The 26,057-nt window shown below is 52.4% G+C and overlaps 3 protein-coding genes across 11 annotated transcripts in view; 1 reads left to right on the top strand and 2 right to left on the bottom strand.

The window, feature by feature from the left end:
- Positions 1-1,389: 1,389 nt before the first annotated feature.
- FOXL1 (forkhead box L1) lies at positions 1,390-4,634 on the bottom strand. Its single transcript, XM_082607143.1, has one exon. It carries the CDS (start codon positions 4,202-4,204, stop codon positions 3,167-3,169), a length of 1,038 nt encoding a protein of 345 aa, XP_082463269.1. The 5' UTR covers positions 4,205-4,634; the 3' UTR covers positions 1,390-3,166.
- Positions 4,635-11,310: 6,676 nt separating this feature from the next.
- Positions 11,311-26,057, top strand: part of MTHFSD (methenyltetrahydrofolate synthetase domain containing) — a 30,377-nt gene continuing 15,630 nt past the window's right edge. For 2 of the 7 annotated variants that reach the window (XM_082607670.1, XM_082607671.1), the window contains exons 1-2: positions 22,167-22,236; positions 25,787-25,890. In XM_082607670.1, the coding sequence (XP_082463796.1) occupies positions 22,221-22,236; positions 25,787-25,890 (120 nt within the window). In that variant the 5' untranslated portion in view covers positions 22,167-22,220. The other 5 variants (XM_082607674.1, XM_082607673.1, XM_082607669.1 and 2 more) reach the window with 5 other exon arrangements.
- On the bottom strand, positions 12,749-15,645 carry FOXC2 (forkhead box C2). Of its 3 annotated transcripts, XM_082607202.1 has the most exons (3): positions 13,715-15,645; positions 13,444-13,495; positions 12,749-13,123 (listed from the first exon to the last, which is right to left on the bottom strand). In XM_082607202.1, the coding sequence occupies exons 1-3, from the start codon at positions 15,122-15,124 to the stop codon at positions 13,110-13,112; spliced, it is 1,476 nt and encodes a 491-aa protein (XP_082463328.1). In that variant the 5' UTR covers positions 15,125-15,645; the 3' UTR covers positions 12,749-13,109. The 3 variants fall into 3 exon arrangements, with proteins under 3 accessions (XP_082463328.1, XP_082463327.1, XP_082463326.1); XM_082607201.1 differs by having other exon boundaries at positions 12,749-13,495; XM_082607200.1 differs by having other exon boundaries at positions 13,444-15,645.

A 26,057-nucleotide genomic window follows, 5' to 3' on the forward strand; every position in this document is an offset into this window, starting at 1 on the left:
CAGAGAGATGCGGCTGTATTGGAAAATGGCAAAACACATCCTGTTCCAATTCTGAAAAACCTTATGGGGCATGTGAGACCCAGGAGGCCATCAGCTTCCACAAGAGCCAGGTAATATCCACAAGCAGACAAAGCACAAGGCCTCTGTGAAGCCCCTTGCAAAAGGTGTGAGGGTAAAGGTCTCAGGTGGGTATGTCTTCCAAGATTCTTTTATAAAGTCCTTGTTAGTTTCACTATGATAGTGCAAAAAACTAAATTATTTCTTGTTCAAATTATATAGAAAAAATCTTTCCCAAAGTACCAATACTTGTGTAAATCTAAAGGAATTCAGCACTTGATTCGAGTTTATCTGTCCCAGCTATGCAATGAAGGTGAATTTCTGACCATTTGTGTGTGTAGAACATATATACACACATGCATGTATGTATATACATACACACATACATGTATACATATATGTACACATACACATTTGTCACTGTACCTACACCTGCCATATCCCCTATTATGATCAGTGTACTCATAAGTGTGTGTGTGTGTGTGTGTGTGTGTGTGTAATCAAGGCTTAAACCAAAGATCATCTACAGGAAACAGAATCTGTTCCCTTTGTTTAGATGAGAATACTGAGGTATACTTCAGATTGCCAAAGAACAGAATGATTTGGTTGCTTCTAGTTTACTTGAAATCCAGGTGATTTTGTTTTTATTGAGAGTAGAAACCTTTCCTTGCTCTCATTGATCCATAATTTGGAGCACATGACTAAAACTGGAACATTAGAACCGCTGTTTGGATTGCTAAGTGCCAAAGCCCCGCTTTCTCTTCAGTAGGAAGGAATACACATGGAATTGTATAGAATCCATAGAAATGACCCCACTGTCCGTTTCTCTTTGCTTTCCTAAACCAGATCAATGTGGGGATTAGGTAACAGAATTCCTCTTTATGTATGTATAAACACCCTTACAAAGTGATACATACTCCTGCCTTTTTTTTCTTCGCCATAAAAATAATGTCTGTACTGTACTTTTTGGAACTGTAACTCTAAGATACCATCCTTTTAAAATGACAGTATTCGATTATTTGCTTCTCCAGAAAACAGCCATCATAAATTAACAAAACACACAAGATCTCAAATCAAACATAAAAAGAAAACATTAAAAACATATCCTACACAGCAGAATCTTCATCTTATTGCTGACATTCAGGCAGCATCCACCAGTCCTGGGGTTTTCAGCTCCGACCCTCCAGTCCATGTTTGTGTACCCTCCCTCGGAAGCCAGAGCCTCCAGAGACACTGTTGGGGTTCCGAGGTATAATCCTAGGCTCCCCTTTCTTATTACACTGTTTGTTTATCCCCCCGCCCCAGTAATCCATTGAACCAGTCACTGAGAGGTTAATGAATAAACAACTTTATTCACAGAGGCTGAGACTTCGGGATAACAAAATATCGAATGACGGCCCTTCCACCACATTTTAAGTTAATCACAGTGATCCTGGATCTCAACAATAGGATCCCATCAAAGTTCTACACATCAAGGACCCTGAAGCTCGCCCCCCAAAGTGTTCCCACCAGCCCGGGCAGAAAGCGGTCATGGATGCATGTGTGGGTCGGTAGCACACGCCTCCAGGATGAATTCTCAGTAAGTAAGCTCTGTGCCTACTAGTTATTAAATTATTCTGCCTGTCCAAAATATCCAACGTATTAACCAACAGGCTCTCCTGATGTAAAGTTTGTGTTCATTTGTATATGTCCTGGAAACTGCTATAAAATTCAGAGACTGTCTCCACCTCCCTCCAAGAACTCATGGCTTATTGTGCTTTTCCCACATCAGATAAAATTAAAGTAACTTGGAGGTTCAGGAAATCAAGTTTCAGAACCACCAAAACAACCCAAGGAGAGATACCATAAGAGGTTAGATGCATTTCCCAAAAGTTCCAACTGTACCGGGCTGTGAAAATCTCAATTTTCATAACCAGATCTTTGTCTCAGCCCCCTGCCTTCCCTCCCACCCCTCACACCAGACTTCCAGTCACCTCCATAGGTGTTTATTTAGCTGCAGCCTCTGGGCCTGCCTGGTTGGGGCTTAGAGGGAGGAGCCAGTTGCTGTCGGCTGGGAAGCCTCCCACCAAGCCTCCTGTTCCTTGGGGTCCAGAGAGCCGCCTCCACAGACACCAGTGGGCTCCCTTACTCTTCCTGGCACTAACCCATCTCTCCCTCTACTTGCTTTCCATGTGTTTGTTTCACCCAACTCTTTTGATTAAAAGTAGTCCTTCACTACACAATTCTGGAAAAGGTTGCAACAGTCAAGCCTAGATCTTGAAAAAAACATGGAAATGGAAAATCTTCCGCTGTCTTAGACATCTTCCTTCCCCCTCACACACTTCCGGCGTCTCCAGAAATCTTTCGACCCCTTAAACAAAAAAGCAAAGAGATAGGAGGATGGCTATTGCTGGTAACATGCGTTGGAGAACACGTGTAATGATTAACAAGCTATCATAATGCAACAAAATGCTAAATTATATAGAGTGCACTTTCTTAATAGAAGTTGTTAATACAGATGTTTTCAGAGGGCAATCCTTACAGTAAAAAGAATCAAGCATTTTAGCCAAAGAATATAGCATGTTCCTTTTACTATCTAGAAAGGAAAAGAGAAGAATTCTCCCTGGACTTCAGGGACAAACCTAGCTGTGAACACCCATCACTCCAACGAGCTCAAAGCCAAGGCCTGGGCCACAGTGACAGCCGAGCTGGTGATGGTCAGACCGTGGCTCTCAGATAGAAAGGACCACACTGCGGCCACGTATCTGCCCTCGGGTTGTCTGGGCCCTCCCGTTCCCCAGACACGCAGGGCCTGTCTGGGTAGCCAGTGGGACTGACCTAAGGTCAAGGAATTGTCCTGCTCCCGCAGTAGGAGGTCTGAGATGCCCAAGTCCCAGCGTGGGCAGTGTCTTTTAAATCTCCAAAGCTGCTCCGGGTTCTGGGAAGGTCCGCCTTGCAGGAGGCAGGGGAGTGTGCCCATCCCTGCGCAGAGGTTGCTAATACTTCCCAGGGGTCGGCGGAGGAAATCATTTTTTAAAAGACGCGTTGACTTCTTTCTCCAGCGGTGGGAGTCCTGGTTGCTCACAAGAAGCTCAGACCAGGGCAGGGGAAAGATCAGGCACTGTTTGCTTTACTGGAAATGAAGCACCGTGTCGGGGAGCTGCAGAGGGAAATAGGAGAGGAAAGGGATCCCGAGCTGGTAAAAGCCGCCCTGGACGTGCGGGTCGAGCATCAGGGAAGCGTTGAAAGGTGGACGGAGGCCGGAGGAGGTGGCCAGAAGCGAGGCGCCCAGACAGCCGCCGGGCCCCTGCTTGGCGCCCCCCAGGAGCTCGCCCCCTCCAGCCGGCTTTTGCCCCTGCCGTCCCGCCAGGATGCTGTCTATGCTGAAGCTCTTGGACTTTTCCGAGCTCTTCGGAGAACTGCGGGAGGCGGGGCGCGGAGGGGACCGCGAGCCATCCACCGTGCGCGCGGGCTGGCTGGCGGCCACGGCTGCTGCGCCCTGGAGCGCGTCGCCTGCGTCCCCAGAGGGCGACGCGGGCCTGGGCCAGTGGAGGGACGCCGGAGGAGAGGGGCCTTCCCGGAGGGGCGAGGGGCGCGTAGGCGCTCCCTCGTGGATGGGGGTCGCGGGGCGGGGGCGCGCTCCCCCTCTCCCCACCTCCGGCTGCGCTTCTGCGCCGCGCTCCTGCAGCTGGGCGCGGCCCCGCTTGGCCTCCGGGGCTCCGGGGCCCGGCTTGGGCTTCCTCTTCCGGCGCCGGTAGTTGCCATTCTCGAACATATCCAGGCAGCGAGGGTCCAGCGTCCAGTAGCTGCCCTTGCCGGGCCGTCCTTTCTCGCGGGGCACCTTGACGAAGCAGTCGTTGAGCGAGAGGTTGTGGCGGATGCTGTTCTGCCAGCCCTGTCGGTTATCCTGGTAGAAAGGGAAGCGGTCCATGATGAACTGGTAGATGCCGTTGAGTGTGACCCTCTGCTCAGGCGCATCCTGGATCGCCATGGCTATGAGCGCGATGTAGCTGTAGGGCGGCTTCTGGGGGGGCTCCACCCGACCCGAGGCCGCCAGAGCGGCCGCGGGGGCGAAGGCCAGAGGCAGCCCGGGTCTCTCGGGGCCGTACAGATAGAGCATGGGAGCGGCGGCCAGAGCAGGCAGCCGGGGGCTGAAGAGGTGGCTCATGGCGAGCGGGCGCCCGCGCTGCGCTCCGGCGTCGCAGGCGACCCAGGCGGCTTAGGGACTGTGCCCCGCGCCGCAAGGGCCCTCCAGGGGAGCCCGCCCTGCGCCTGCCTCCCGCTCTGCCGCTCTCCCCGGCGGCTCAGGGCTCTGTCCTTTCTTCATGGCTTTAAAAATGTTAAATAATTGTTGTCAGTTTGCTATTATATGTTGACTTAGCGCTGGAAAATAAATTGTCTATGATAAACAGTCGCTGTGTTCTCAGCCCACCCACATTAATTAAAATTTCATTGCTGAAAAACTCCAAGCTTTTCCCTCCACGTGTCTTTTTGATACCAGCCAATCGGTTTCGGGGTTATTCCTTCATTTGTTTATAGAATTAGTCTGTTGATAAGTCCGCCCACCCAAGTTGAATCAAGCTGTGTTTATTTGGAAAAATTTCCGGGCACCCAATATATAAACGCACTGATCTGATGTTTGAAATATCACGTCCACCCCTTGACGCTGTAAGCACACACAGTCAGCGAGGCAGGATGTGGATCGCGGTGGCTCAGAGCGGGGTCTGCCAGGCCAGGAAGGAGAGGTGGGGGTGGGAGGGGCGCAGGGGTGAGTTTTACCTCTGGCCTGGGGGAGCCCCGAAATCCCATGGCCTCCCACAAAAGATCTTTTCTTCTCCCAGGCTTAGTAGGAAATGTAAGAGATGACACAGTCTCATAAAATGCCTTCTGAGGTCTCTAAGAGCTCTTAGATATTTTGGCGGGGGAGAGGAGATAGATGGGAGTCTGATTAGAAGAAGATGCAGCCCTCCTTGGAGAGATCCTTGGGATGCCGCAGAGGAGCTGGGGGTGGAGGCGTACTCCCTGGGGGCCTAGCATCCCGAAAGGGGCAAGCCTCTGGGCTCCCTGGGGACCTGGGGAAGAGGACTCCAGGAGCCCAGTTTCTCCCGAAGCCAGTGGCACAGGGCACTGAGAGTTGGAGAGGGCGTGCAGTACCGGGTCCGTAGCTTGGTTGGGGAGGTTTCAAAATAAACCCTTTTGGAGGGTTGAGGGGGAGAGACTGAGGTCTTTCTGATGGGTCTGAGATTGCAAGGAGGAACACCATAAAAGGGGAATTTGGCAGCTGGTGCAGGAGAGCTGGTATTTGTGAATGCGGGTCTCTTGCTTTATATTCTGTGCTTTCCTGTTTATAACAAGGAGGGGGTTATAACAACTTTACAAGTGCACGCAGCTGGCCCGTGATTACATTAAGCGTTTGGGAAGCCTGCTCGCTCTCCCGCCGCTCCCCCCCCCCCACTCACCCTGGGGTGTAAGCACTCCCCACCCGGTCTCACTTTACATTTAGCCACATCCCGGTTTGAATCAAAAACCCTGCGTGATGCTGACTTAGAAGGAGGTGTCTCCCCTACTCCGCCGCCTTGGAGGGGTGGCACGTAATGTGACTAGTTCCTGTTTTATGATGTTTGCTGAATATATTTTAAAAGAAAGAAAACGCTTGGGATGACTGAATGAACGTTTCTTGAGTCAACCGTGTGGATGCCAAAGAGAAGGCAAAGGAGTGAGGATGGCAGGTGACGGCTGTAATGGCCCTCGAGGCTCCCCGGCAATTGGGAAGAGATGCACTAAAGCTGAGTTAATGAGGGAGGGGCCTGTCTGCTGCTGCTGTCACAGAGAGGCGACCCTATGCTGGGGACCGGCTGCCAGTGCTCAGGTCACCCCTGAACACGGAAAAGCAGGGAGAATCCCACTCTAAAATGCGGAATCCAGAAAGTAACTCATGCGTTTGGCGGTTCCGAATAGACTGCAGGGGACCCGGTACGTTTGAAATACCAAAAAGGAAGGCACGATCAGGGTCGAAAAACCGGTTTGGGGGCAGGCGTGGCTTGAGGGAGAGCCAGGTCAGGCCCTGGGACACATCCAGGCCTCCGTCCCCAGCGCTGCGATTCTAACTTATGCCCAGTGTCCCGCCTGGCCTGGTCCCGGCTTTGGTCTTGAGGATGGCCCTCTAGCCAAGACGGGGCGGGGCGCTGCCTTCTCTCTGGATCCCTGGCTTTCCTCGGAGCCCCCCTTTCAACGCTGGGATGGAAAAACAACCTCAATGTCGGCGCTTTTGCAACGCACGGGTACTACAGTCGCCGGAGTCACCCAACCCCTCCAGACCAGAGCGCCCCCTGCAAGCTCAAGTTTGGATCCAGCCTCGGTGCCGGCTCTAACAGACCCAGAGCAAGAGACAAACCGGTGTTACTGCGCGGAGCCCCCACCTCCGCTCTCGGAGCCCTTCCTGGAGTTTCCCAGGCACCCAAAGTCCAGCACGTACATCCTTGCCTTTCCGGAAAGGCGCGCCACCGCAGCACTCCCTCTAAACTCTAAGGCAAATCGGAGCTTGAATTCGTACAATAATAAACACCGCCCAATTTGGGCATGGGCGGGACGCAGGCGGAGACACGCGCAGCTGGTGGGCAGGGCACTGATAGTAAAGAAAAAACAACCCCAGTTCTAGTCGTGGTCTGGAGAGGCGAGCCCCACGTGCTTGCAGCAGTTAGCAACCTCTCTGAGAGGTTTCAGCCGCAGAACTCCGGCAGGGCGCCCTAACCCTGCTCCGGCGGGGGGAAGAATCCCGGGCTCCCAGGTGAAGTGTGTAACTTGAGCTTAGGAGGGGACGCTGCAGGAAGGAACCCCGCGCTGGGGCTTATTTCCGGGGAGCGCAGGGAACAAACACCGAGTGTCCGAGTGTGGATGCGCCCTCGTGCGGAAGCTCTGTCGGGTGAGGACCTATCGGAGGCTCGGTGGGGGGCCATCTGAGCCTAGGAGACAGCCGGGAAGACTGGGTGACTCAGAGAGCCAGATGGAGACGCCAAAAGTTCCCTGCAGGTTCATAGGTCTTCAAATCCCAGAAAAGCACATTCATCTCGGAAGTCAGCGGGAGCGCGTCTTCCAGATCGCAGGAAAGCCCTGAAATCATCCTTCCCGAAGGACCGTGGCAGTTCCAGCTCTGGGGCCCAATCGCAAATTGGGTTCAGTGTGGGATGAGGGCAGAAAGTACCATACCCAGCTCCCTGGCAGAAAGCGTGCTCCTTGGGCAGGCCAGGCACTAGCCTGGACCAAAGAGGCCTCACGATAAAAGTCTTCGGAGGAGAGACAGGAGTTCCTCCCATGCCCCGCTCCCATCTACCCATCTTCTGCTTCACCGGTAAATAAAGAGCAGACATTCAAGTTAACGATGATCTGCACCATATTCCCAAATATCTGCCTTCACACTTTTCTAAGTGTGAAGATAGTTAACAGATTGTATATATATTTGAATGAATGAATGATTCATTCAATGATTCATTCATTCAGTTGAATGAATGAATGATTCTACCATATGTTTGAGAAGAGTGAGGGTGGAAAGATGCAAGGTCACCTTAATGACAACCTAAAAATGTTGGCGAGGATGATGATAATAAGGAAAATACGAATAACTAATTATGTCTTGAACACTACTATGTGAGGGCGCTGCTCTAAGTGCTTTCCTTATATTAAGTCACTCCATCCTCACAGAAACCCGAAGAAACAGAAATATTTATCATTCCCATTCTGCAGACCAGGCAACTGAGGCCAGGAAGTTAACTCACCTCAGGTCTCCTAGGAGGAAGTGTTCCAAACACAGGACAACAATCACATTATAACAGCTACTGTGTGTGGTTCTTGAGAACCCTGGCAGCATCTATGGAAGATGGGAGGATGGATTCACCCATTTTACAGATGGTGAAACTGAGGCCGGGCACGGAACACCGGAAAACAACGGAGGTAGTAAATAGAACAGGGATTGGAACCCACACGGTTTCCTCCAAAGGGGGATTCTCTGAGGTCTGACACCCTCAGGTGAGCACAGAAGCTGAGTAATGTGTGTCTGGAGTAATCAAAGGGGAAGGGGGCCCTCTGGAGATGAGAGATGAGTGCCCCACCCCCAGAGCTGGGAGATTTGGGGCATTGTAAATAGGAGACCCAGAGTCCTCATATCCTGCCAAAACCCAGGACACTCTCTCCTCCCCTACCCTCCTCTTCCACTTTGAAAGGATCCTGGAGCAGTGTCTTTTGCTTCTCTCAGGGGAAGTGAGCCATAAAGGTAATGGTTGGCCAGTCAGCTGATGCTGATTGAAGCCCAGAGAAAAGGGGCAGTTAGGGCCCCGGCACCACCCTGCCCAAGCATATCAGCATTTAGCCTGATATATGCAGTTAATTGAGACCAAAGAATCCTTTCTCTTCTGTTATCCAGGTAAATCCTAATAGCTAACAGCCCTTACTATGGACTGGATGTTATCGAAGCACTTTCCCCACGGGTGTTGGGTTCATTAATCCTCATGATAACCCTATTTGATGATCCTATTTTTCTTCAGTTGAGAAATGGGCTCAGAGAGCCTGAGGTAGCATGCCCCAGGTCACAGGAACCCTCAGTTGGCCTGTGTGCGGTAGGGCTTGAGTTGGTGCATGTGGATTTGGCTTAGAGAGAAATCTCCATTGGAGAACCCATCTGGAAAAATAACATGAGGGCAGAGAGAGCTCCCAGAGGGGCTGCTGGAAAGGTAAGGTCCAGGATCAAGGGCCACTGAGCCTCCGTGAGGTCAGAGCGGCCTCTCTGGCCTCCGTGACCTCCCAGCCTGGGTGGGCGTATGGAGTGAGCACAAAGCCCTCCCAGTGCTCCCCAACTCCATTCCCTTAAAGGGACCATCAATGCCAGCAAGTCCATCAAGCTGTCAACCCATCCCCTTCCTCCGTTCCAGCCTTCACACACTCACAGCCCCAGCATAAAGTCCCCATGGACCTGACCCAGGAAAAAACACAGCGCCAGAGAGGCACCTTCGAGAATCAAACTCTGCCCAAGCTATGTCTGTCTGCTTCTGCTGCAGAACAGAAATGTTGCAAAAGCCAGAGAGGGAAAGGCTTGCATAAGTGGAGGCGGTGGCATCTTCCCAGGTGCAGCAGCGGCTGCCCAGCCTTCCTAACTCCCTGAAACTTTCCACCCCCTTCCTTACATGCCTATGTCAAAAAGCAAACATTTCAAATGCCTTGGTGAGCTGAGGCCAGGCAAGAAAAAGGCAGGCAGGCAATGCTTCTCAAAGTTTGGGAAAGCATTTCAAGTATGTGGTGCCAGCAGGCACTGGGGGTGGCTCTGACCAGGGGGTCCCGCTGACCTGGAGTCTGTCCCCCACTCCCCAGCCACCCCTGGCCTGGCTGCACCCAAAGACGTCTCTACTCTCTACTTATCCACTCCCACCACGCCCTGATCGACCGGCACGAGCACGTGGTCCCGAGGATGCAGGCACACATCCCCTGAGACGCCCGGTACGGGCTCCCAGAGCCCAGTGCATTCTGCTTATTCGTCACAGGAGTCTCTTCTCCGTGTCACTCTCTCCACTCACCTCAGGTTTATGGTTATCAATAAATTTCCATTGGCCAACCTGGCCCAACACCCCCGTCCAGATGTCTGGATTTGGGCTGGGGTTGAGGATGGAGGAGGCAAGCACTCGGCCACCGGGGACCTGGGAGCTCTGCTCTGTGCTTCGAGTGACGCTCACAAGCCTCTCCCGGGCCCAGAGGTGATCCCACCCCCCAGGCAGGCTTGGGGTAAAGGGCAGGAGATGGACCTGGGAAGATTTATGAGCCAAATGCTGAAGTTCCCAGGACCCTGCATTTTCTTCTCCCACTAACTTCTGATATTCACTTCTTGCGAGCAGAGAAGGCGAGTGGGGATAAGCGAAGGCCCATCGCAGGAGCCGGGGATGCAGGAAAAAATATGCCCGCTGCCCTGAAATGCCCTTGCACTCACCTGCTCATTTTAGATGAGAAGACCAAGGCGAGGGAGGGAAGGCGTTTGTTCACGCAGCGAGATGTGGTCCTCTAACCCCAGCCCACTGCTCCAGCAGCTCGAGGATGCATGTCGCTACCGATTTTGGTGTCCTCGGGGACAAGCCACTTGAACCAGAGCAGTGAGGGCCGCCGGGCCACAGACCCAAGACTGGCCGTGGGAGAAGCCCAACTTTCAGCCTCTCTCCCTGAAAGCAGTGAGCCTGGGTGTCTCTCCGAGTCTTACAAGAAGCAAGGCTACTCCAGTTGCGGCCTCTCAAGGGCTAAGAACAACGTGCAGGATGCTCAGAGGCCACTGGGTCTCTCTGGCGGCCTTTATCTGTCAAAACTGGACACTGGTTAGAGACACAGTCCACCCAGCCAAGGCCAGTCGGGGACGCAGGGTTATCTCTGTGGGAAACGGTCTCTGTTGTGGTGTTCGGGTCACTTCCATTTTATTTGCTGTATCTTTGAGACCTGCCCGACTGTATCTTACCGGGTCAGGAAGAAACGTGGTTATCAGACGCAGCTTCACGCAAACTGCGTTCGGTGGACCACAGAGCCGCCTTAGCAAGGAGTCCCGGCAGACCTGCAATCCGGCCCTTCCAGCCCCGACCTCCTTTCCCCTTTTCCTGAAAGGCCCTGGGCCTCCGAGGAGAGCGGCGGAGGAAGGCGCGGCGAGCGGATGGAGCCGTGGAGCCGTGGAGCCGGGACGCCCCGCGCAGTCTCTGCGCGACGGGGGCAGACGCGTAGGTTGGCGCGAAGACCAGCAAGGCAGCCGGCGCCGCCTGGGCTCTGCGCTCAGTCCCGGCGTCCGGTCTTTCCCACTCCGCGGAGCAACGGACGCCCCAGTCCACTGAGCCCCGAAGCCGCTCGGGCTGCTGCAGGCCAGGGCTGAGCCTGGCTCCGAGCGCAGGGCCTCCCCCCGCCCGCACGCGGCCGGCCTCCAGGCGCTTCCCGCACTCCCGGCCTCCTCGGCCCAGGGCCTGACTCGCCTCCATTCTGCCGCCTCCAGAGGCCTGGATAACTCCTCCAACAGTCCCCAGGTGGCCACGTTCCCGGGGAATGGAAGGGCCCCTCGCCGTGGCCTCCGTGGCCTTCCTGAGCTACCCGCTCAGGTGAGCGGCCCACGCACAGCGGGGACTTCTTTAAGAGGCTTTCCCAAAGGTAGGAGACCCCAGCGCGGTGTCAAGGGCAGATCAGATCTCTGACCCCGTGGTTCCATTTCTCTCTCCACTGTTTTCCATGTGTCTCTGAGACCTCCTCTGAGTTCTAAATCTTAAGGTGAGGGCGGGTTTCAGGGAGGACTCTGAAATATCTGGGGAAGCAGAAAGCCAGCTAGAACACTCTCCTTGAGGGAGAAAAAAGTGAAACCCCAGTGCCCGAGTCCGCAATGAGCAATCTGCAGCCTCATTCTGCAGCTCAGAGAATGGTCTCAGGGGTCTCTCCCTCCCTCTCTGTAGTCCATCCCACTCAACTGAGCACCAAGGACTGGGGGCTCACCACTCCTGTGGTCATGAAAAGGAATAAAATGCAATCTTTAAGTCTTAGCCAGGTGCCACCTCTGGGGCCACAGATTGAAAGAATCTGTGTTGCACATATGGGGGAAATTATTATGCTCAAACTTCCCCCAATTCGATTTCAGCGTAACATAGAGACAAAATGCCATGTTAAAAACAACATAACGCCCAGGTTACATTCAAGGCTACTGCATCCAGCAAGATCACCTTCTGGAAAATCATCATCTCCTGAAGTGTTAAGTTCACAGGAGCTGCACTCTAGGCAAGGTACAGAGTGCCTTCTCACCTGCTGGGCTGGGAAACTAATTCCCAATTTGGAGCTCTGGACCCCAAAGTCACACACAGAGACCAAGAGGGGAGTTGCGTGTTCTGGCCAGTGAAACAGATAGTAAAGCCATCCCCCCCTCCCCCGCGCAGCCACACCTCACAAAGGCTGCATGGCTCTTTAAAATTTTAAGGACGAGGTATCAAAATTGAAAAGAAAATCTATTGTTTAAAGTCCTGGAAAAGTTGACAAACTTAAAACTCTAAAAGCATTGTAAATTATTTTTGAAGTGTGACGAGGCTTTAAAATTTTTCACTGCAGTAGGGTAAAGATTTAGAAATCAAATCCATAAGTAAAGAGGTCAAAGATTCACCTCTGATCTGGTCACCGCCAGGGATGGTCATTAAACTGTACAGAATCAATCCCCTTTGGATTTTCGCCATCCGGGTTCAAATTCTTTTCTGGAGAACTATTAAAGTGGGGAAGGAAGTCCGTATTTTAGGAAACTGAGGAAAAGCAGGACTCCCCCTGGTTTGTTGTTAGCTAATGGAAAATGTTTACCCTCCTCTCCCTCACCTCCTAAATTGGAGATGGCTGGACACTGGGATGGAATGGCACTGTTTGTTTTGACTATTGGCATGTTTTTCTGCATTTAACAAAATGCATTACAGCAAATGTCATTACGGCTCACAGCCCTTCAGGCAGCCACGTCCAAGCAGGACTGTTTCTTGATTGCCTCAGTCAGGGTGGGATTCTGAATTAATCGAAAGCCTTTTGTGATACTAGCAGGACAACAGGGGAGTTCCCCCAGTCTTCTGTGATCATCTGTAGATGTCTACACATTTACCCACCTGTGTAACAAAAATAATCAAAACAGGTGGATTTGTGAACACACCTGGTTTTTAAAAATTCGGGAATACACACACACTGTCCGGACTTTGGGCAGAAAAACAACATGGGTTTATTTTAAGGCAAGTACAACAATTAAGACCACATAAGACAAACACAGGTCAAGTTAAATGTTTAGTGTTTTTTTTTTCTTTTAGGAATGCTGGGGGAGGAATCTACTGTACAACACCATCACACTTTGTAAATAAAAAGTATCAGATACTTGACTTCTTTATCCGCCAACAACAAAAAATAAATTATTTTCTTGTTTTGTAAAAGACCTACAACTGGGAAAAGAATTATATCTCATAATTGTACAGGGGGGAAACCCCGCATAAGTTTCTTGAATTTTCACTTTGGCAGTTAGAAATGGTCGGGCAAGATGAGAAATTATCCAGTGAACTCAACTTTAAATATTATATTAATGGCTCTGAAAAACAACAAAAAAATAGCCTGATTACAAATCCACACATTTGTACAGCACGGTTAGAGAAATTTAAAATTACACACAGCACATACATAATCTATAGAGACCCCCATAGACCTATGGGGGTCTCTACAGAGAGTCATTACTGGATCGCTATGGGATTTGGTCCATAAGTTATAATTTTTGAAACCCCGAGTGGAGCACTGAGCACAGCCATCCTGGAAGGGGTGGGGGATTTTTAAATCATTATTCATTTCGTTGGGCCGCGTCCCTGTACTGGGGCCTCTTGGGATCTCAGAAACGGGGCGGCGAATTAAAGTTACCTGCTGCTTCGCAGAGGGCTGAGGCTGGCGCGCGCACTCTCTGCTCCCGGGTCTGCGGAAAAAGCGGTGGGCAAGTTTGGGTTCTTTTTGCGTCTCTGCAGCCTGAACTGTTTGAGAGGGTCGCGTCTGGGAGGCGAAGCCAGAGCGGGCCAGGGCAGAGGAGGGCCGGGGCAGGTCAGTATTTCGTGCAGTCATAGGAATATGGAGCTGCGTGGCGGTAGAGAGAAGGCGTAGACCTGTAGGGCAGCTGACAGCTCGCGTTGCTGCTCACCTGGGGTTCCCCGAGGGTCGAGTTCTCAATCCCCAGCCGGTGGGAGTTGAACATCTCCCTGACGTTAGGGAAAGTCTGCTGCTGGGCTGCGAACGTGTGGCCGGAGAGGTGGTTCAGGTCCCCGCTGTGGTTCAGATACCAGGACGCCGCCTGGGCCGCGGCGGCCCCGGGCTGCGGCGCCGGCTGGGGCTGGGGAGCCGGCGGGGGCGGCGGCGCCTGCGGGTGGTGGTGGCCGTGATGCTGGTGGTGATGGCCGGCGGCGGCGAGCGCGCCCTCCTGGCCGGCGGCGAGGTTGAGGGCGCTCAGGGGCGATGTGGGGCCGCTCGGGTGGTCCGAGAGGGCCTCGTCCAGCGCGGGCGGGACGCACATGTGCGCCGGCCGCTCGGCCCCGGTGTACAGGCTCATGGCGCGCATGCTGCACTGGTAGCCCCCGGCGCCCGCAGCCTCTAGGCCCTGCGCGCACGGCTGGCCGTAGGCAGCGGGCGGCGCGGCAGCGTAGGGCAGGGCCAGCGGCGGCACCACGAGGCCCGCGCGCCCGGCCGCGGGGCTCAGCTCGCCGCCCGGCGGCGACGTTCGCAGCGTCATGATATTCTCCACGCTGAAGCCGGGCAGCCCGTTGGGCGCGCCTGCGTGGTGCTCCGGCAGCGAGCCGTCGGGGGAGCCGGCGGGCGTAGAGGCCGCGCTGCGTGGGCTGCCCTGCAGCGCACTCTCGGGGCTCAGCGTCTCCACCTTGGTGATGACCGGCAGCGCCGGCGACGCCGCCTCGCTCTTGATCACCACCTTCTTCTCGGCCTCCTTGGGGGCGTCCGCTAGTGGGGGGGCGGCCGGGGCGCCCTTGGACGCCGCCGGGGGCGGCTCCTTGAGGTGGGCCCGCTCCTCCTTCTCCTTGGGCACGTCCTTCTTCTTGAAGCGCCGCCGGCGCCGCAGGAAGCTGCCGTTCTCGAACATGTTGTAGGAGTCCGGGTCCAGGGTCCAGTAGCTGCCCTTGCCAGGTTTCTTGTCGTCGCGGGGGACCTTGACGAAGCACTCGTTGAGCGAGAGGTTGTGGCGGATGCTGTTCTGCCAGCCCTGCTTGTTCTCCCGGTAGAAGGGAAAGCGATCCATGATGAACTGGTAGATGCCGTTCAGCGTGATCTTCTTCTCGGGCGCGTTCTGGATCGCCATGGTTATGAGCGCGATGTAGCTGTAGGGTGGCTTCACGAGGTCCTTGGGCGCCGCGGGCTGGTGGTGGTGGTAGGGCGCGTAGGAGCGGCCCATGCCCGCGCCGTACTGCTCCGGGTGCCCCGAGTAGACACCCATGGGGCTGGCCATGCCTCCGTAGCTGCCCGCCGCCCGGTAGTAATTCTGCTCGCTCAAGTAGGGCACCACTCCCAGGGCGTTGGGGTCGGACACAGAGTAGCGCGCCTGCATGCTGCGTCCGAGACGGCTAGCCACCGCCTGCGCGCACGGACCGCGAGGAAGGCCCTACGAGAGCGAGCGCGAGCGAGAGAGCGAGAGAGGGAGGAAGGGAGCCGGCGGGGGGAGCCCCGGGCGCCTAGAAGCCTCAGGGGTGAGCTGGAGGAGGCGCCGGGAAGGGGCGCCCGCCTTTGGGCCGGGAAGGGGCGCTCGTTATCAGCGGACCGGGCGGAGCAGCATCCTGGAGGGCGCGCCCGGGCGAACGCAGCGCCGTCCCCCGCTCGCTCGCCCGCTCGCTCTCGGGACTCGGCGGGTGGCAGCCCGGGCGGGCGGCCGGGGACGGAGCGGAGACGCCGCGCGCGCGGTGGACCAAGGCTGGCCCCTAGGTCCGCGTCAGGAAGGGGAAGGCGGCTCTCCAAGCCCCCCCCAGCAAATCGGCAGCCCTGAGGGCCGGAGAGCCGGGGTCCAGAGTGCTACCCTGCCGAGCCCGGAAAAAGAGGCGAAGTCCCTTTTAGGGAATGGGAAAAGTTTCAAAAGTCTTCTTGCTGAAAGCGAGTTTTTACTTTCCTCCAGCCACGCCCCCTCCGGGAACTTTGGACCAATAACCCGGCCGCTGTGGGGACTTGGCACCAATCAGGACGAGGAGCGCCGGAATCCGTCGGCTCTAAGACCCAGCCGCGCAAAACCAGACTTCTGCAGCTCAGTCTTAACTTGAAAATATTTTTTAAAAAGTTATATCTTATTAAAATTTATTTTATTATCACATTTTGGTTAATGGGCCCACGTGCCCAGAGCAAAAGAAAAAAACAAAAAAACCCCGACGCTCCTTCGCAGATAAAAGTCAGTTTGAGATATAAAATCGAATTGATTAATGTAGTCCAGTATCTCCCCAAAGACCTTGTAAGTAGCAAAGAACCTGGGACTATTTTTCTTATTAATGAGTGATGAGGCAAATAATTAGATTTCCTAATTATCGGGGTCCAGGTGTAATGGCTTCCAAGTAAACGTGCTGGACTGGAATGGAGGAGCCTCCGCTGTATGTTGTCATTATTTAAGCAAATAATTAATAATCAACGGGAAGTTTCCAGGTTCAGGGCAGTCAAGAATAACCTATAAAGGTTTTAGAGGCAAATTATAGAAACCGAGTGCCCCTCACCCCAACCTGAGGAGGCAGGCCGAGGCGTCTATACGGGAAAGGCGAAGTGGGGAAAGTAGCGACATCTTGACAATATAATCCTCTAAATTCGCCGTGGATTCAGTAAATCATCCACGACATCGGGAGCCGTTTTGTGGGGTTTGGGGAAGTGAGTGAAATAATTCTGTTCATTTCCCCCTTTCCCTTCCCGCGTAGACGCTTGCAGCCCACCAACTCCAGCTTCGCAGCGTGTCTCCCTTTTCCCAGAGATAAATTCCCTTTGACAGGCTGACTCCCGCGCTCCCCGAAGATGGGAACAATGCACCAGCCACCCGGCCCCGGGAAAGCCGGGTTCCTCTGCGCGCGAGGAGAAACCCGAGCCTCACCCAGCGCCCTGCACTCTGAGCCCTGCACTCCGCGCTCTGCGCTCCGCTGGGGCTTCGCGCTGAACGCGCGTCCGTAGAGCGGGCTCCCGACCGCCGCCCCGCCGGCTGGAACCCACAACCCTGGGCGCAGCCCTTGCCTCCAGTTCCTGGAGAAGCCCCTTGGGATTCTCCAAGTTAACTTTCTGTATTTCAGTCTTTTCTGTCTGGCTGCTGTTTGATAAGGTGATTTGGGCACTGGGGCTCCTCGAGAGGATGGGGTCAGCGATTGCAAATGGTTAAAGACACCTCCGGAGATGGAATTATTCGGGGTATCGACCTGCAGCGAGTCGGAGATCCTCGCCCTTCAAAGCTTTCTCCTTCTCTCTAGGAGTCCCAGAAAGTTTATTTGTGGACTGAGTATTTATTTCTTCAACACCTCGAATAATCAGGTCCCCCTCCGTTCGCTTCCCTGAAGGAGCAGGACATCTATAAGACGGGCTAAATGCTGGTCAGAATTCTTCTGGAAGTTGTCGGTCCGGTTGGGTAGGGAAGAAGACTTCGGATAAAACTTTTGTATTTCAGGATTCCTTTTCCCCTCCTCACCCTCCCATCAGTTGTTTATTAGATTCCCAGGAAAAGGGTTTGAGAGAATCTACGGTCAGTCTTAGCTTTGGGGGAGGTGAGTACAATGCATTGGGGATTCTTCATCCATTTTCAATAACAGAACAAAAGAAAAGCATTTATATGCATTATCTTTGAATGGTATTATCTCCTGATAAATTCAAAATCAAAGGGAAAGTACAAAACAGTTTCCTATTACCTCGAATATTCTGCTTCTGAAACATTCGCTATTTTTTTATGGGTGCTCTGGGTTCTTTCTCTAACTTGATTTTTTGGGGGGCAACGAAGTAAAATAAACTGCCTAGTCCTCAGCTCACAGGTGAATGGTTTGAGCGTTCTCCGCAACCCTCCAACTCCCACTACAACTTTATTATTTTTTCATACCTCTAGTATTTTCACATCCATTAAAAAAAAAGAAAAAAAAAAACCTCTCGCAAAAAGTGTCTTTCTCCTGGAGTACGTGACAGGCAGCCCGAGTTCTCACAATTTTACTGGAAATGCAAACTATTGATCAAGAAACACTCCTCAGTCTGTAGACTTCCTGGAGGAATATTCTTTACTCTGCTTTTACGAGGTGCTTTAAGAAAAAAAGCCTTATCACAGCACAGGGCAAAAACCAAAATAGCTAAGGACCACGGAAAATAAATCCCAAAATGGCAGTTTCTGCCTGAGTTTATATTTACAAGGGTGTCCAGGTTTAAAACCAATGACATCTGAAAAGAACTAGGCTGAATGGCCTAAATTATTCCCCCCCCGCAAAAAAAAAAGTGGGATGGGAGGGGGAAAAACTCCTTATAATCAAGACAGAAAAGGTGAGAGAGACATTTTCCTTTGCCCTTGGAATTAGGTTTCTTCTCCGCTCGGTAGGACTCCGGGAGAGATGTTTGTTCAGGTTATTAAAACAACACCTTACACACACCTGGACTTTGCAAAAACCATGTTTCCGATCTTTTCTTTTTCCTGCCAAGGTATTTTGAATTGGGGGCTGCTGATTTCTTCCTTTCTTGACCTTGCTGTCAGTGAGCCGAAAGCCAAATCGGGCCCCAGAGAGCCCTGTGCATTAGTAGAATAATAAGCGACGATAAAGGCAGAAGATATTCAAGTCACTCCCCCACCCCCGGCCCCGCGCCCCACCGCACCAAGTCCTTGCCTGGGCGCCGCGGGCTCCTGCACCTGGAGGCGGCTCGGGCGGACCTGTGGTGTTGGCGCCACCTTGAGGCCCATCAGGGAACTACTCCTGAAATAGTGGGGCGGGGGTGGGGGGGAAACTCAACCATTCTGGTTACAATGGAGGTGCTGACACCTTATGGATACACCTTAGCATTGCATGGCAGGAACAAAGTTCAAAATCTCTGAGAGAGAAGGTAAATAAACTGTGCGCGGCGTGTCGATCAAGAAAAAACATTTTCCATAGCTTTGCGATGTGTCAAGAACATGATGTGTTGGGAAACAGAAATGTCTTTGAAACTGCTTGGGGAGCATGAAATCCCCTCTAGGGAGACTCGCTGAGGTTTTAAGCAAATAAAACCTGCGCCTCTTAGGTGTCTACAAGTCTGGCTATAGTTTTGCCCGAGTTGTTAACAAATTGCTCTCCTCGTGTCTTCCCAGGACAGCTGTCTTTCTGCCCGATGTGTGGCGTGAGTTTCAGGGAACTCATCAAAAATGTTTGAGCTGCATGTGTGCGCCTGACATTGGCTTTAACAACCCTTAACTTTAACCAAAGTTAAGGGAGACTTAAAACACCTCTGCAGCCGCTTCTGCTTTTGAGCAACAACAGATTAGACAAGTGAAAGGATTTCTGTGTCTCTCCTCACTATTTTCAATACATTTCTCTCCTGGGCTCATGAGGTTTTAGGGAAAGGGACCAGGAATGAGAGCAGTCTCAGGCTTCCAAAAGCTACTTGGGATCTGATGAACCCTTGAGTTCACCAGAGCCAATGCTGCTTCTTAGAAATCCATTGCAATCCAACTCCTAGAAATTTTTTCCAGGACAAAAAGTGTGTCCCTGACGAAAACTGTCCAAACCACCGTTCACAAATGGTAGCACCATAAACAACAAAATAACAGGGGTAAGGACTGTTCTTGGTGAAAAGATGAAAGAAACTGAACAACTAAATGCAGTACTTAATCCTAGATGGAGGAAATTTTTTTAAAACACTAATAGAGGAGAATACCTGGGGAAGTTTGAATATCACGTGTGTATTAGGTAATAATCTTTTTTTATCAAGGTTAAAATTCTTTTTTTTTTTTTTTTTTGCGGGACGCGGGCCTCTCACTGTTGTGGCCTCTCCCGTTGCAGAGCACAGGCTCTGGACGCGCAGGCTCAGCGGCCATGGCTCACGGGCCCAGCCACTCCACGGCATGTGGGATCCTCCCGGACTGGGGCACGAACCCGTGTCCCCTGCATCGGCAGGCGGATTCTCAACCACTGCGCCACAAGGGATGCCCCAAGGTTAAAATTCTTGAGTGTGATAATTATATGTGGTCAAGTAAGAACATGTCTTGTTTTTAAAAGATGCATGTCAAAATATTTAGAGCTGATATTCATCATCTCTGCAACTTTTAAAAGATTCAACCAAGGGGGAGGGTGTGGACAGAGAGGAGAAGGAAAGAGAAAGTTATATAAAATGTACTAAAATGAGGACAATTGCTGAACCTATGGTATGTGGGTATTCGTTGTTTATTGGTCTTGCAATTTCTAAGTTTGAAATTTTTCAAAATTTAAAAAAAGTTGGGAGAAAACCACCTTTGTTACTCTGGAAATTTTAAAAGGGATGTGACACAGAGCAAACATCTTTCCATGGAAGGAAATTAGGGTTTCCGTATTGCAAACATTAATGTGGGGGCCTAATTTGGCGCCCAATGTCCCCTCTCCTTGTGTTCTGGAAGTTTCTGGAAAACAATCTTGAACAACCATGGAGTTTATCACATTAACTTGTGGTTGTTTTAAAAAACCAACAACCAAAAGCTGATTGTCTAAGGAGCTTATCTATCTTTATAATTCAAGCATCACCACAACTAATACCATCAAAATTGCAAGAAATCCAATAGAGTACTGTAGATGTTTCTGAAACAGAATATTAAAGATATACACAGGTTTCTTCTTAAAGAGAGTCAATTGCATACCTCTTTCTGCTGCCCATTTCATGCCAGTTCTATACAGTTGTCTATACAGTTGCCCTTATGCATGTTGCTATGCAATTGGTTGGCTTACACAGTGTATCAGTCAGTTGAGGCTGGTGTATGCTGCAGTAACAAACAACCCAAGTCTCATTGACTTCATCTTGAGCCAACCCCAGCTGGGTGTCACTCAGGAGCCTGGGTTTTCAAAGGCTGCCTCTCCTGTCACCTTGGCAGGGGCAGGAGAGGCAGATTCTGCCCTGGGAATTAAGTGTACAAGTGACACATGTCACTTCCTTTCACAACTCATTGGCCTGAACAGATCATGTGGCCCCAGCACACCCCAGGGACAGGAAGTTCAGTCTTCCCTGTGCCCAGGCAGATGGGTGAGCTGACTTTTGTTTAGCAGTCTCATGTCTGCCACACATGTCCTACCTGTCCAGGCAGCTGGTGACTCTGTCTTGTTTCTCTCTGCAGCGCCAGTGCCTTGCAGGGTACCTTGGGGCATAATAGTGCACAAGAAGTGTTTATTGAACGAATGTATGACTTTTCCAAGACTTTCCTCCCTAATAAATAAGGGAAAATATAATGCATGCATACTGTGTGCCAAGATGTTCTGCCTGTGACATCTCATTTAATCCTCTTTTGGGGTAGGTACTATTAATATCACCATTTTACAGGTGAGGAAACTTAGGTTTAGAGATCTTAAGTAACCACAAATTTTCAGCTACAAGTGAGAGAATCAGGATCTCTTAACCCATTAATTTGCTGCCTCTTTAAGATTAGGGTTAGCGTCTTGGAAATTAGAGTCAACTTAAGAAGTTAAATACAAACTTCTATATAAATAAAAATAGTCTATATGGAAACATACATTTATGTAATTTCATAACTATATATACACAGTCAATAGCGTACGCACGAAGGCATGACTTCTGAACACATGACTCAATGTCTATGAAATTTTAGCTTCTTATACCACCAACTTGCAAGCCTGTAATTAACCCGGTAGGGTAAAAGATTCATTATCAGAGCCTGCAAGAAGCGACTGCTCTCTGGGAGGTGCAGACAGGGCTTTGATTGTTGGACAGGGCAGGGAGAGAAAGAGGTGAGGAGGCTATATGTTTTTCACCGAATTTGCAGACTGTGGGATGTGTGTTCTGAGCCCCAGGGAATACACCAGACTTGGAATCACCATCCTGCCTCAAAGTGACCAGCGGGTCTCACGGTGAAGATAAGCAAGGGAGGCCCTAGGGGGCCTGTAAAGGACCGAATGAAGCAGAGCGGCTCCCCAGGGGGAAAGGAATCTTATAGCTTCTCGGGAGCCAGCCTTTGTTATTAGAATTATTTATTTATTTGTTTAGCACTTTAGGAGGGGTGTGTGTGTGTGTGTAGATGATGCAGGGGGAAGTCAGGAAACAGAAAATAAACTGTGGCATTTAACGTTTGTAGGGTCTCACAGGAGAGGGATTGCGGCATGGAGGAGCAATCCAGGCCGGCTTCCCGGAGTAGGGGACCTCTGGGGAATAGAAGAGGAGGTAGCTGTGTTTGAATTGGCAGTGGGCTCCGACAGGCCAGGGGTTGTTCACTTGGTAGCTCCCCAGCGCCCGGCAAACGCGCGTCGGAGCAGGGGCTCTATGCTTGGCCTGCTCAGAGAACAAACCCTCAGGCCCGACGCCCACCTCCCTTCGCAAGGCCCGCGGAGCCGCATGCGCATGCGCGCCGCGGAACGTTCCCACCAAGCCTCCGCGGCTACGCCACCGCCCCCACCCCCACCCCAGGCCAGTGCGCAGGCGCCTGGAGGGCGCGCGCAGGTGTCGTCACTTCGTGCCGGACTCCGCTCGGGGAGGTGTCGCGCACTGACGGCGTCGCCATGGAGCTGAGGGCGGGTGAGGGGCCGCCGGAGGGACCACCTGAGAGCCGGGTGGGGAGGCGGAGGGGCCACTGAGAGACGGTCGGGGATGCGGAGGGGCCGCTGAGAGCCGGGCGTGGACGCGGAGGGGCCGCTGAGAGACGGACCGGGGACGCGGAGGGGCCGCTGAGAGACGGGCGGGGACGCGGAGGGGCCGCTGAGAGACGGTCGGGGACGCGGAGGGGCCGCTGAGAGACGGGCGGGGACGCGGAGGGGCCGCTGAGAGACGGGCGGGGACGCGGAGGGGCCGCTGAGAGACGGGCGGGGACGCGGAGGGGCCGCTGAGAGACGGACCGGGGACGCGGAGGGGCCGCTGAGAAATGGGCGGGGACGCGGAGGGGCCGCTGAGAGATGGGCGGGGACGCGGAGGGGTCCCCGGGGATTGGGCAGACGGGACGTGGAGGGACGGGCGGGGTCTCAGAGGGGTCGGAGCCGGGTGCGGGGTCGAACCTGCGGCGGGTTGGGACCCGGATACCCGACACTGTCAGTGGAGCAGGTGGGAAGAGGAAGGGAAGCTATCTGCTGGGTACGTGGTACTGTCCGTGCGTCCCCGTGAGATGTGTCTCCCGTATCACGTCCTCTTTACAGCAGGAGAAACGGGGCTCACAGCTGCTGGCAGGGGCACGACTGGAAGCCAGTTTAACCTAAACCCTGGGGTGCTGCATCACAGACCTCTTAACGGATGGTTTCCGAGACCTAGGCTGTCCCAGCCCCTTCCCTAGGCCTTGGGGAGGCTCGCCCCAGAGCCCCTGAGCTTTGGTTACTGATTGCAGAATTGCCTGGCAAAGGTGTTACCAAGGCTGTTGGTGCCCCAGGGTCTGTTCAACCCCGGTTCGACAACCGTGAATAAATCCACTCCTCCGTTACTGTCTGGGTAGCATGGAAACAGCACAGTAAACAGGTGCCGATAGTTCAGTGGGATGGTGACAAAGACCTTTGGAGATGCCAGGAGTGACCTCAGGGCTAGAGACAGAAAGAACGAGACCCAGGCTGACCTGTTGGGCAGTTACGGAACAGGGTTCATGCATTTCTCACATTAATATATGTCACCTTTTATTATTCTAATTATTTCCCATGTTTTGGTAACTTTCTAAGGGCAAGAACCTGCCCTTTTATTCTCTCCCTCCCCTTGCAATTAGCCCATTGCTTTCTACATGGGAGTCACTCGGATGTTTGTGATTTATTGACTCTGGAGCAAGGGCCCCAATGCCTACATCTCTGTGTCCCACACAGCACTGTGCACAGTGTTGGGGATATTATTGGACATCTGGGTTGTTAGTGAAAGTGATAAATGTAGTAGCCTTTTAATAGTTGTGTCGATGTAATGGTTTCTGTTTGAAAAAACAAGCAGTGAGCGTGCTCTGGGTTCCTCAAGGGGGGAGGATCCTAAAGGAGGGACGTCTGTCTGTGACCCAGCACGCGGAATGCTTTCTGGGGGAGGTGGCGTCTCAGCTAGGCCTGAAGGGAGAGGAGGGGGAGAACCTGGGAGGGGAGGGAGGAGAGGAGGTACAAAGGCCTGAAAAAGACAGGGGGACAGGTGTGTGGGGCTAGGGGCCGACATGGTTGGGCCACTTTTTGAATTTGATGTGAGGGTGACAGGAGATGAGGCTGAAGTGGCCAGCAGAGCTTTACAACTCATTCCACACCCTGTGCCAGGGGTCCTCAGGGCACTGGAACAGCGTGGAGGGGAGACTTCCTGGAGGTGGTGCCGAAGCTGGGCCTTGAAGAGTGAGGGTTTGCCTGAGGGACAGGGAGTAGAACAGACTTCCCAGCAGAGACCAGCAAATGCAGAGCTCCCAGCAGGAAAGAACAAGCCAAGTGCTGGAAACTGCCTGCATGGCCCTACCCAGGCCAACAGTAGTCTAGTCTTGGCCTGCGTCTTTGGAGATGCGTGTCCCCTAAGTGCCCTCGAGTCTGCATTCTTGATTCCTGCAGTGGTTCAGAAGCACAGCAGTGTTTGCAGGAAGTCCCGGAAGCTCTGGGGTCTGGCTGTGAAGGGCCTGGTATGGGTGCTGTTCCAAGGGAATCTGTGTCTAGCCTGTGGGCATAAGCAGTGGAAACCTTTGGCTTTGACCCTTAACACCTTAAAACTACACGTAGAGGTTTAACAAATCGCTATAAAATGGGCAAGGACTGTAAAGGCATATACATCAGTAACAAGGTTGGAAACCACCTGTTGCCTATCAGTCTTGAGTAAAATTTGACCTGCCCCCATCGTGGAAAACTGTGCAACTGCAGAAAAGGATGAGGGTGCTTTTGTATACCATATGGACCAGGCTGCAAGATAGTAAGTAAATAGCAGCAGAGTTCAAAGCAGTATATGTAGCTGCATGTATAGCACACCCTCTTAGGGAAAGAAGATGAGGGCAAGAATGGAGTGTCTCCAGGGAGAAGTCTGAGATGCCTGGGGAAGAATTCACTAGAACAGATAGGTGCACTGATTGTCTCGGGGGAAGGGACCTGGTACTCGGCAGGTAGTGAGGAGAGAGGCTCTTCATTATAGATGCCTTCGTATGTTTTAAAACTCCATTTGCAAAAGAATTAAGCTTTTAAAATGTAATTTATTCACAAGACTCAAAGCCACACAATTCCTAAATGTTTATGGCGAGAAGCCAGCTGCCAGCCGCATCCCACCCCCCAGGGTGGTGGCTCCCAGCTCTCGGGCTGCTCCCTTGTGTCACTTTTGCGCAGCCTCCACTCACGCAGGGGAGACTGAGGACACCTGCCCCTCTTTCCCGCCTGGGTGATGAGAGGTGCCCCATCACACCAAAGTGATTTGAAACAGACTTCTGTACGAGTCCAGGGATATCCTTTCGGACTAAGAAACACAAAAAATCAGTGAATATTTTAAAATAGTTTATATGAATGTGCTGATTTTATTTTTTCCTGCTTAACTGGAAACTGCTTTTCATAGTTCTCCATTCCAGGAGGGGCACATGGTTGATACGGATTTTCTTAGGACATTCCCAATCATGTCATTAAGGAATACTTGTTGCCTAAAAATCCATTACCAAAGTGAGGTCTAGAATAAAGAGTCCCTCAATAAAGGGGATTGTAGTTGGTAATCCAAAATAGTAGCTGGGTTACAAATCACTTAGGTCTAAGAGAAGCAACAGGACTTACAGCAGGAGTGAAGTAATCATAGCTGTCTCAAGACCGATAGAATGAGAGTGAGATCACGGAGCCGTAACTGAGCAGAACTTGTCTCTCCACGTGAGGAGTTAGGAATGCTTGGGTCCACGGCTTGGGTTGCATGTGTTCTCCCGCCGCTACAGGTTCATAGAACTAGCTTCATTAAACACTAGGGTTACGTTGAATTTACACTGTGTCTGGACTATAGCAGTTTATTGAGGTGTAAAAACTTACCACTGACCCTAGTTTTTCGACGTAGGGATCAGAAGCCCTAGGTTCTGTCTGGCGGGGCAGAGCTGGGGGTGCAGCGGGAGCGGGCGGCGCTGGGCCCTGGGGCTGCTGCACCGTGCGCTTCCTGCCTGTGGCTTTATCAGTCACACCCTTTACTGCCATAGGTGTTTCCAAAGAGGACATTCGTGGGCAGATTTGGGACTACATGGAGGCGCGGAATTTAGCTGATTTTCCCCGGCCTGTTCATCACAGGATTCCCAACTTCAAGGTACTGCGGCACTCCTGGAGCGATCGCAATGAAAGCAGGATACCCCTAAATGAGTAACAGTGGCAGTACAGTTCCCTTCCTGCTTCACGGTGGGTCTGAACTCAGTGAACAGTGAGTGGTGTGAAATCTGAACCAGCGGCCGGGGTGTTTTATGCTCTGAGACGTCC

The sequence above is a fragment of the Mesoplodon mirus genome (genome assembly GCF_964341445.2).
Source record: "Mesoplodon mirus genome assembly, chromosome: 19".
Classification (NCBI taxonomy): domain Eukaryota; kingdom Metazoa; phylum Chordata; class Mammalia; order Artiodactyla; family Ziphiidae; genus Mesoplodon; species Mesoplodon mirus.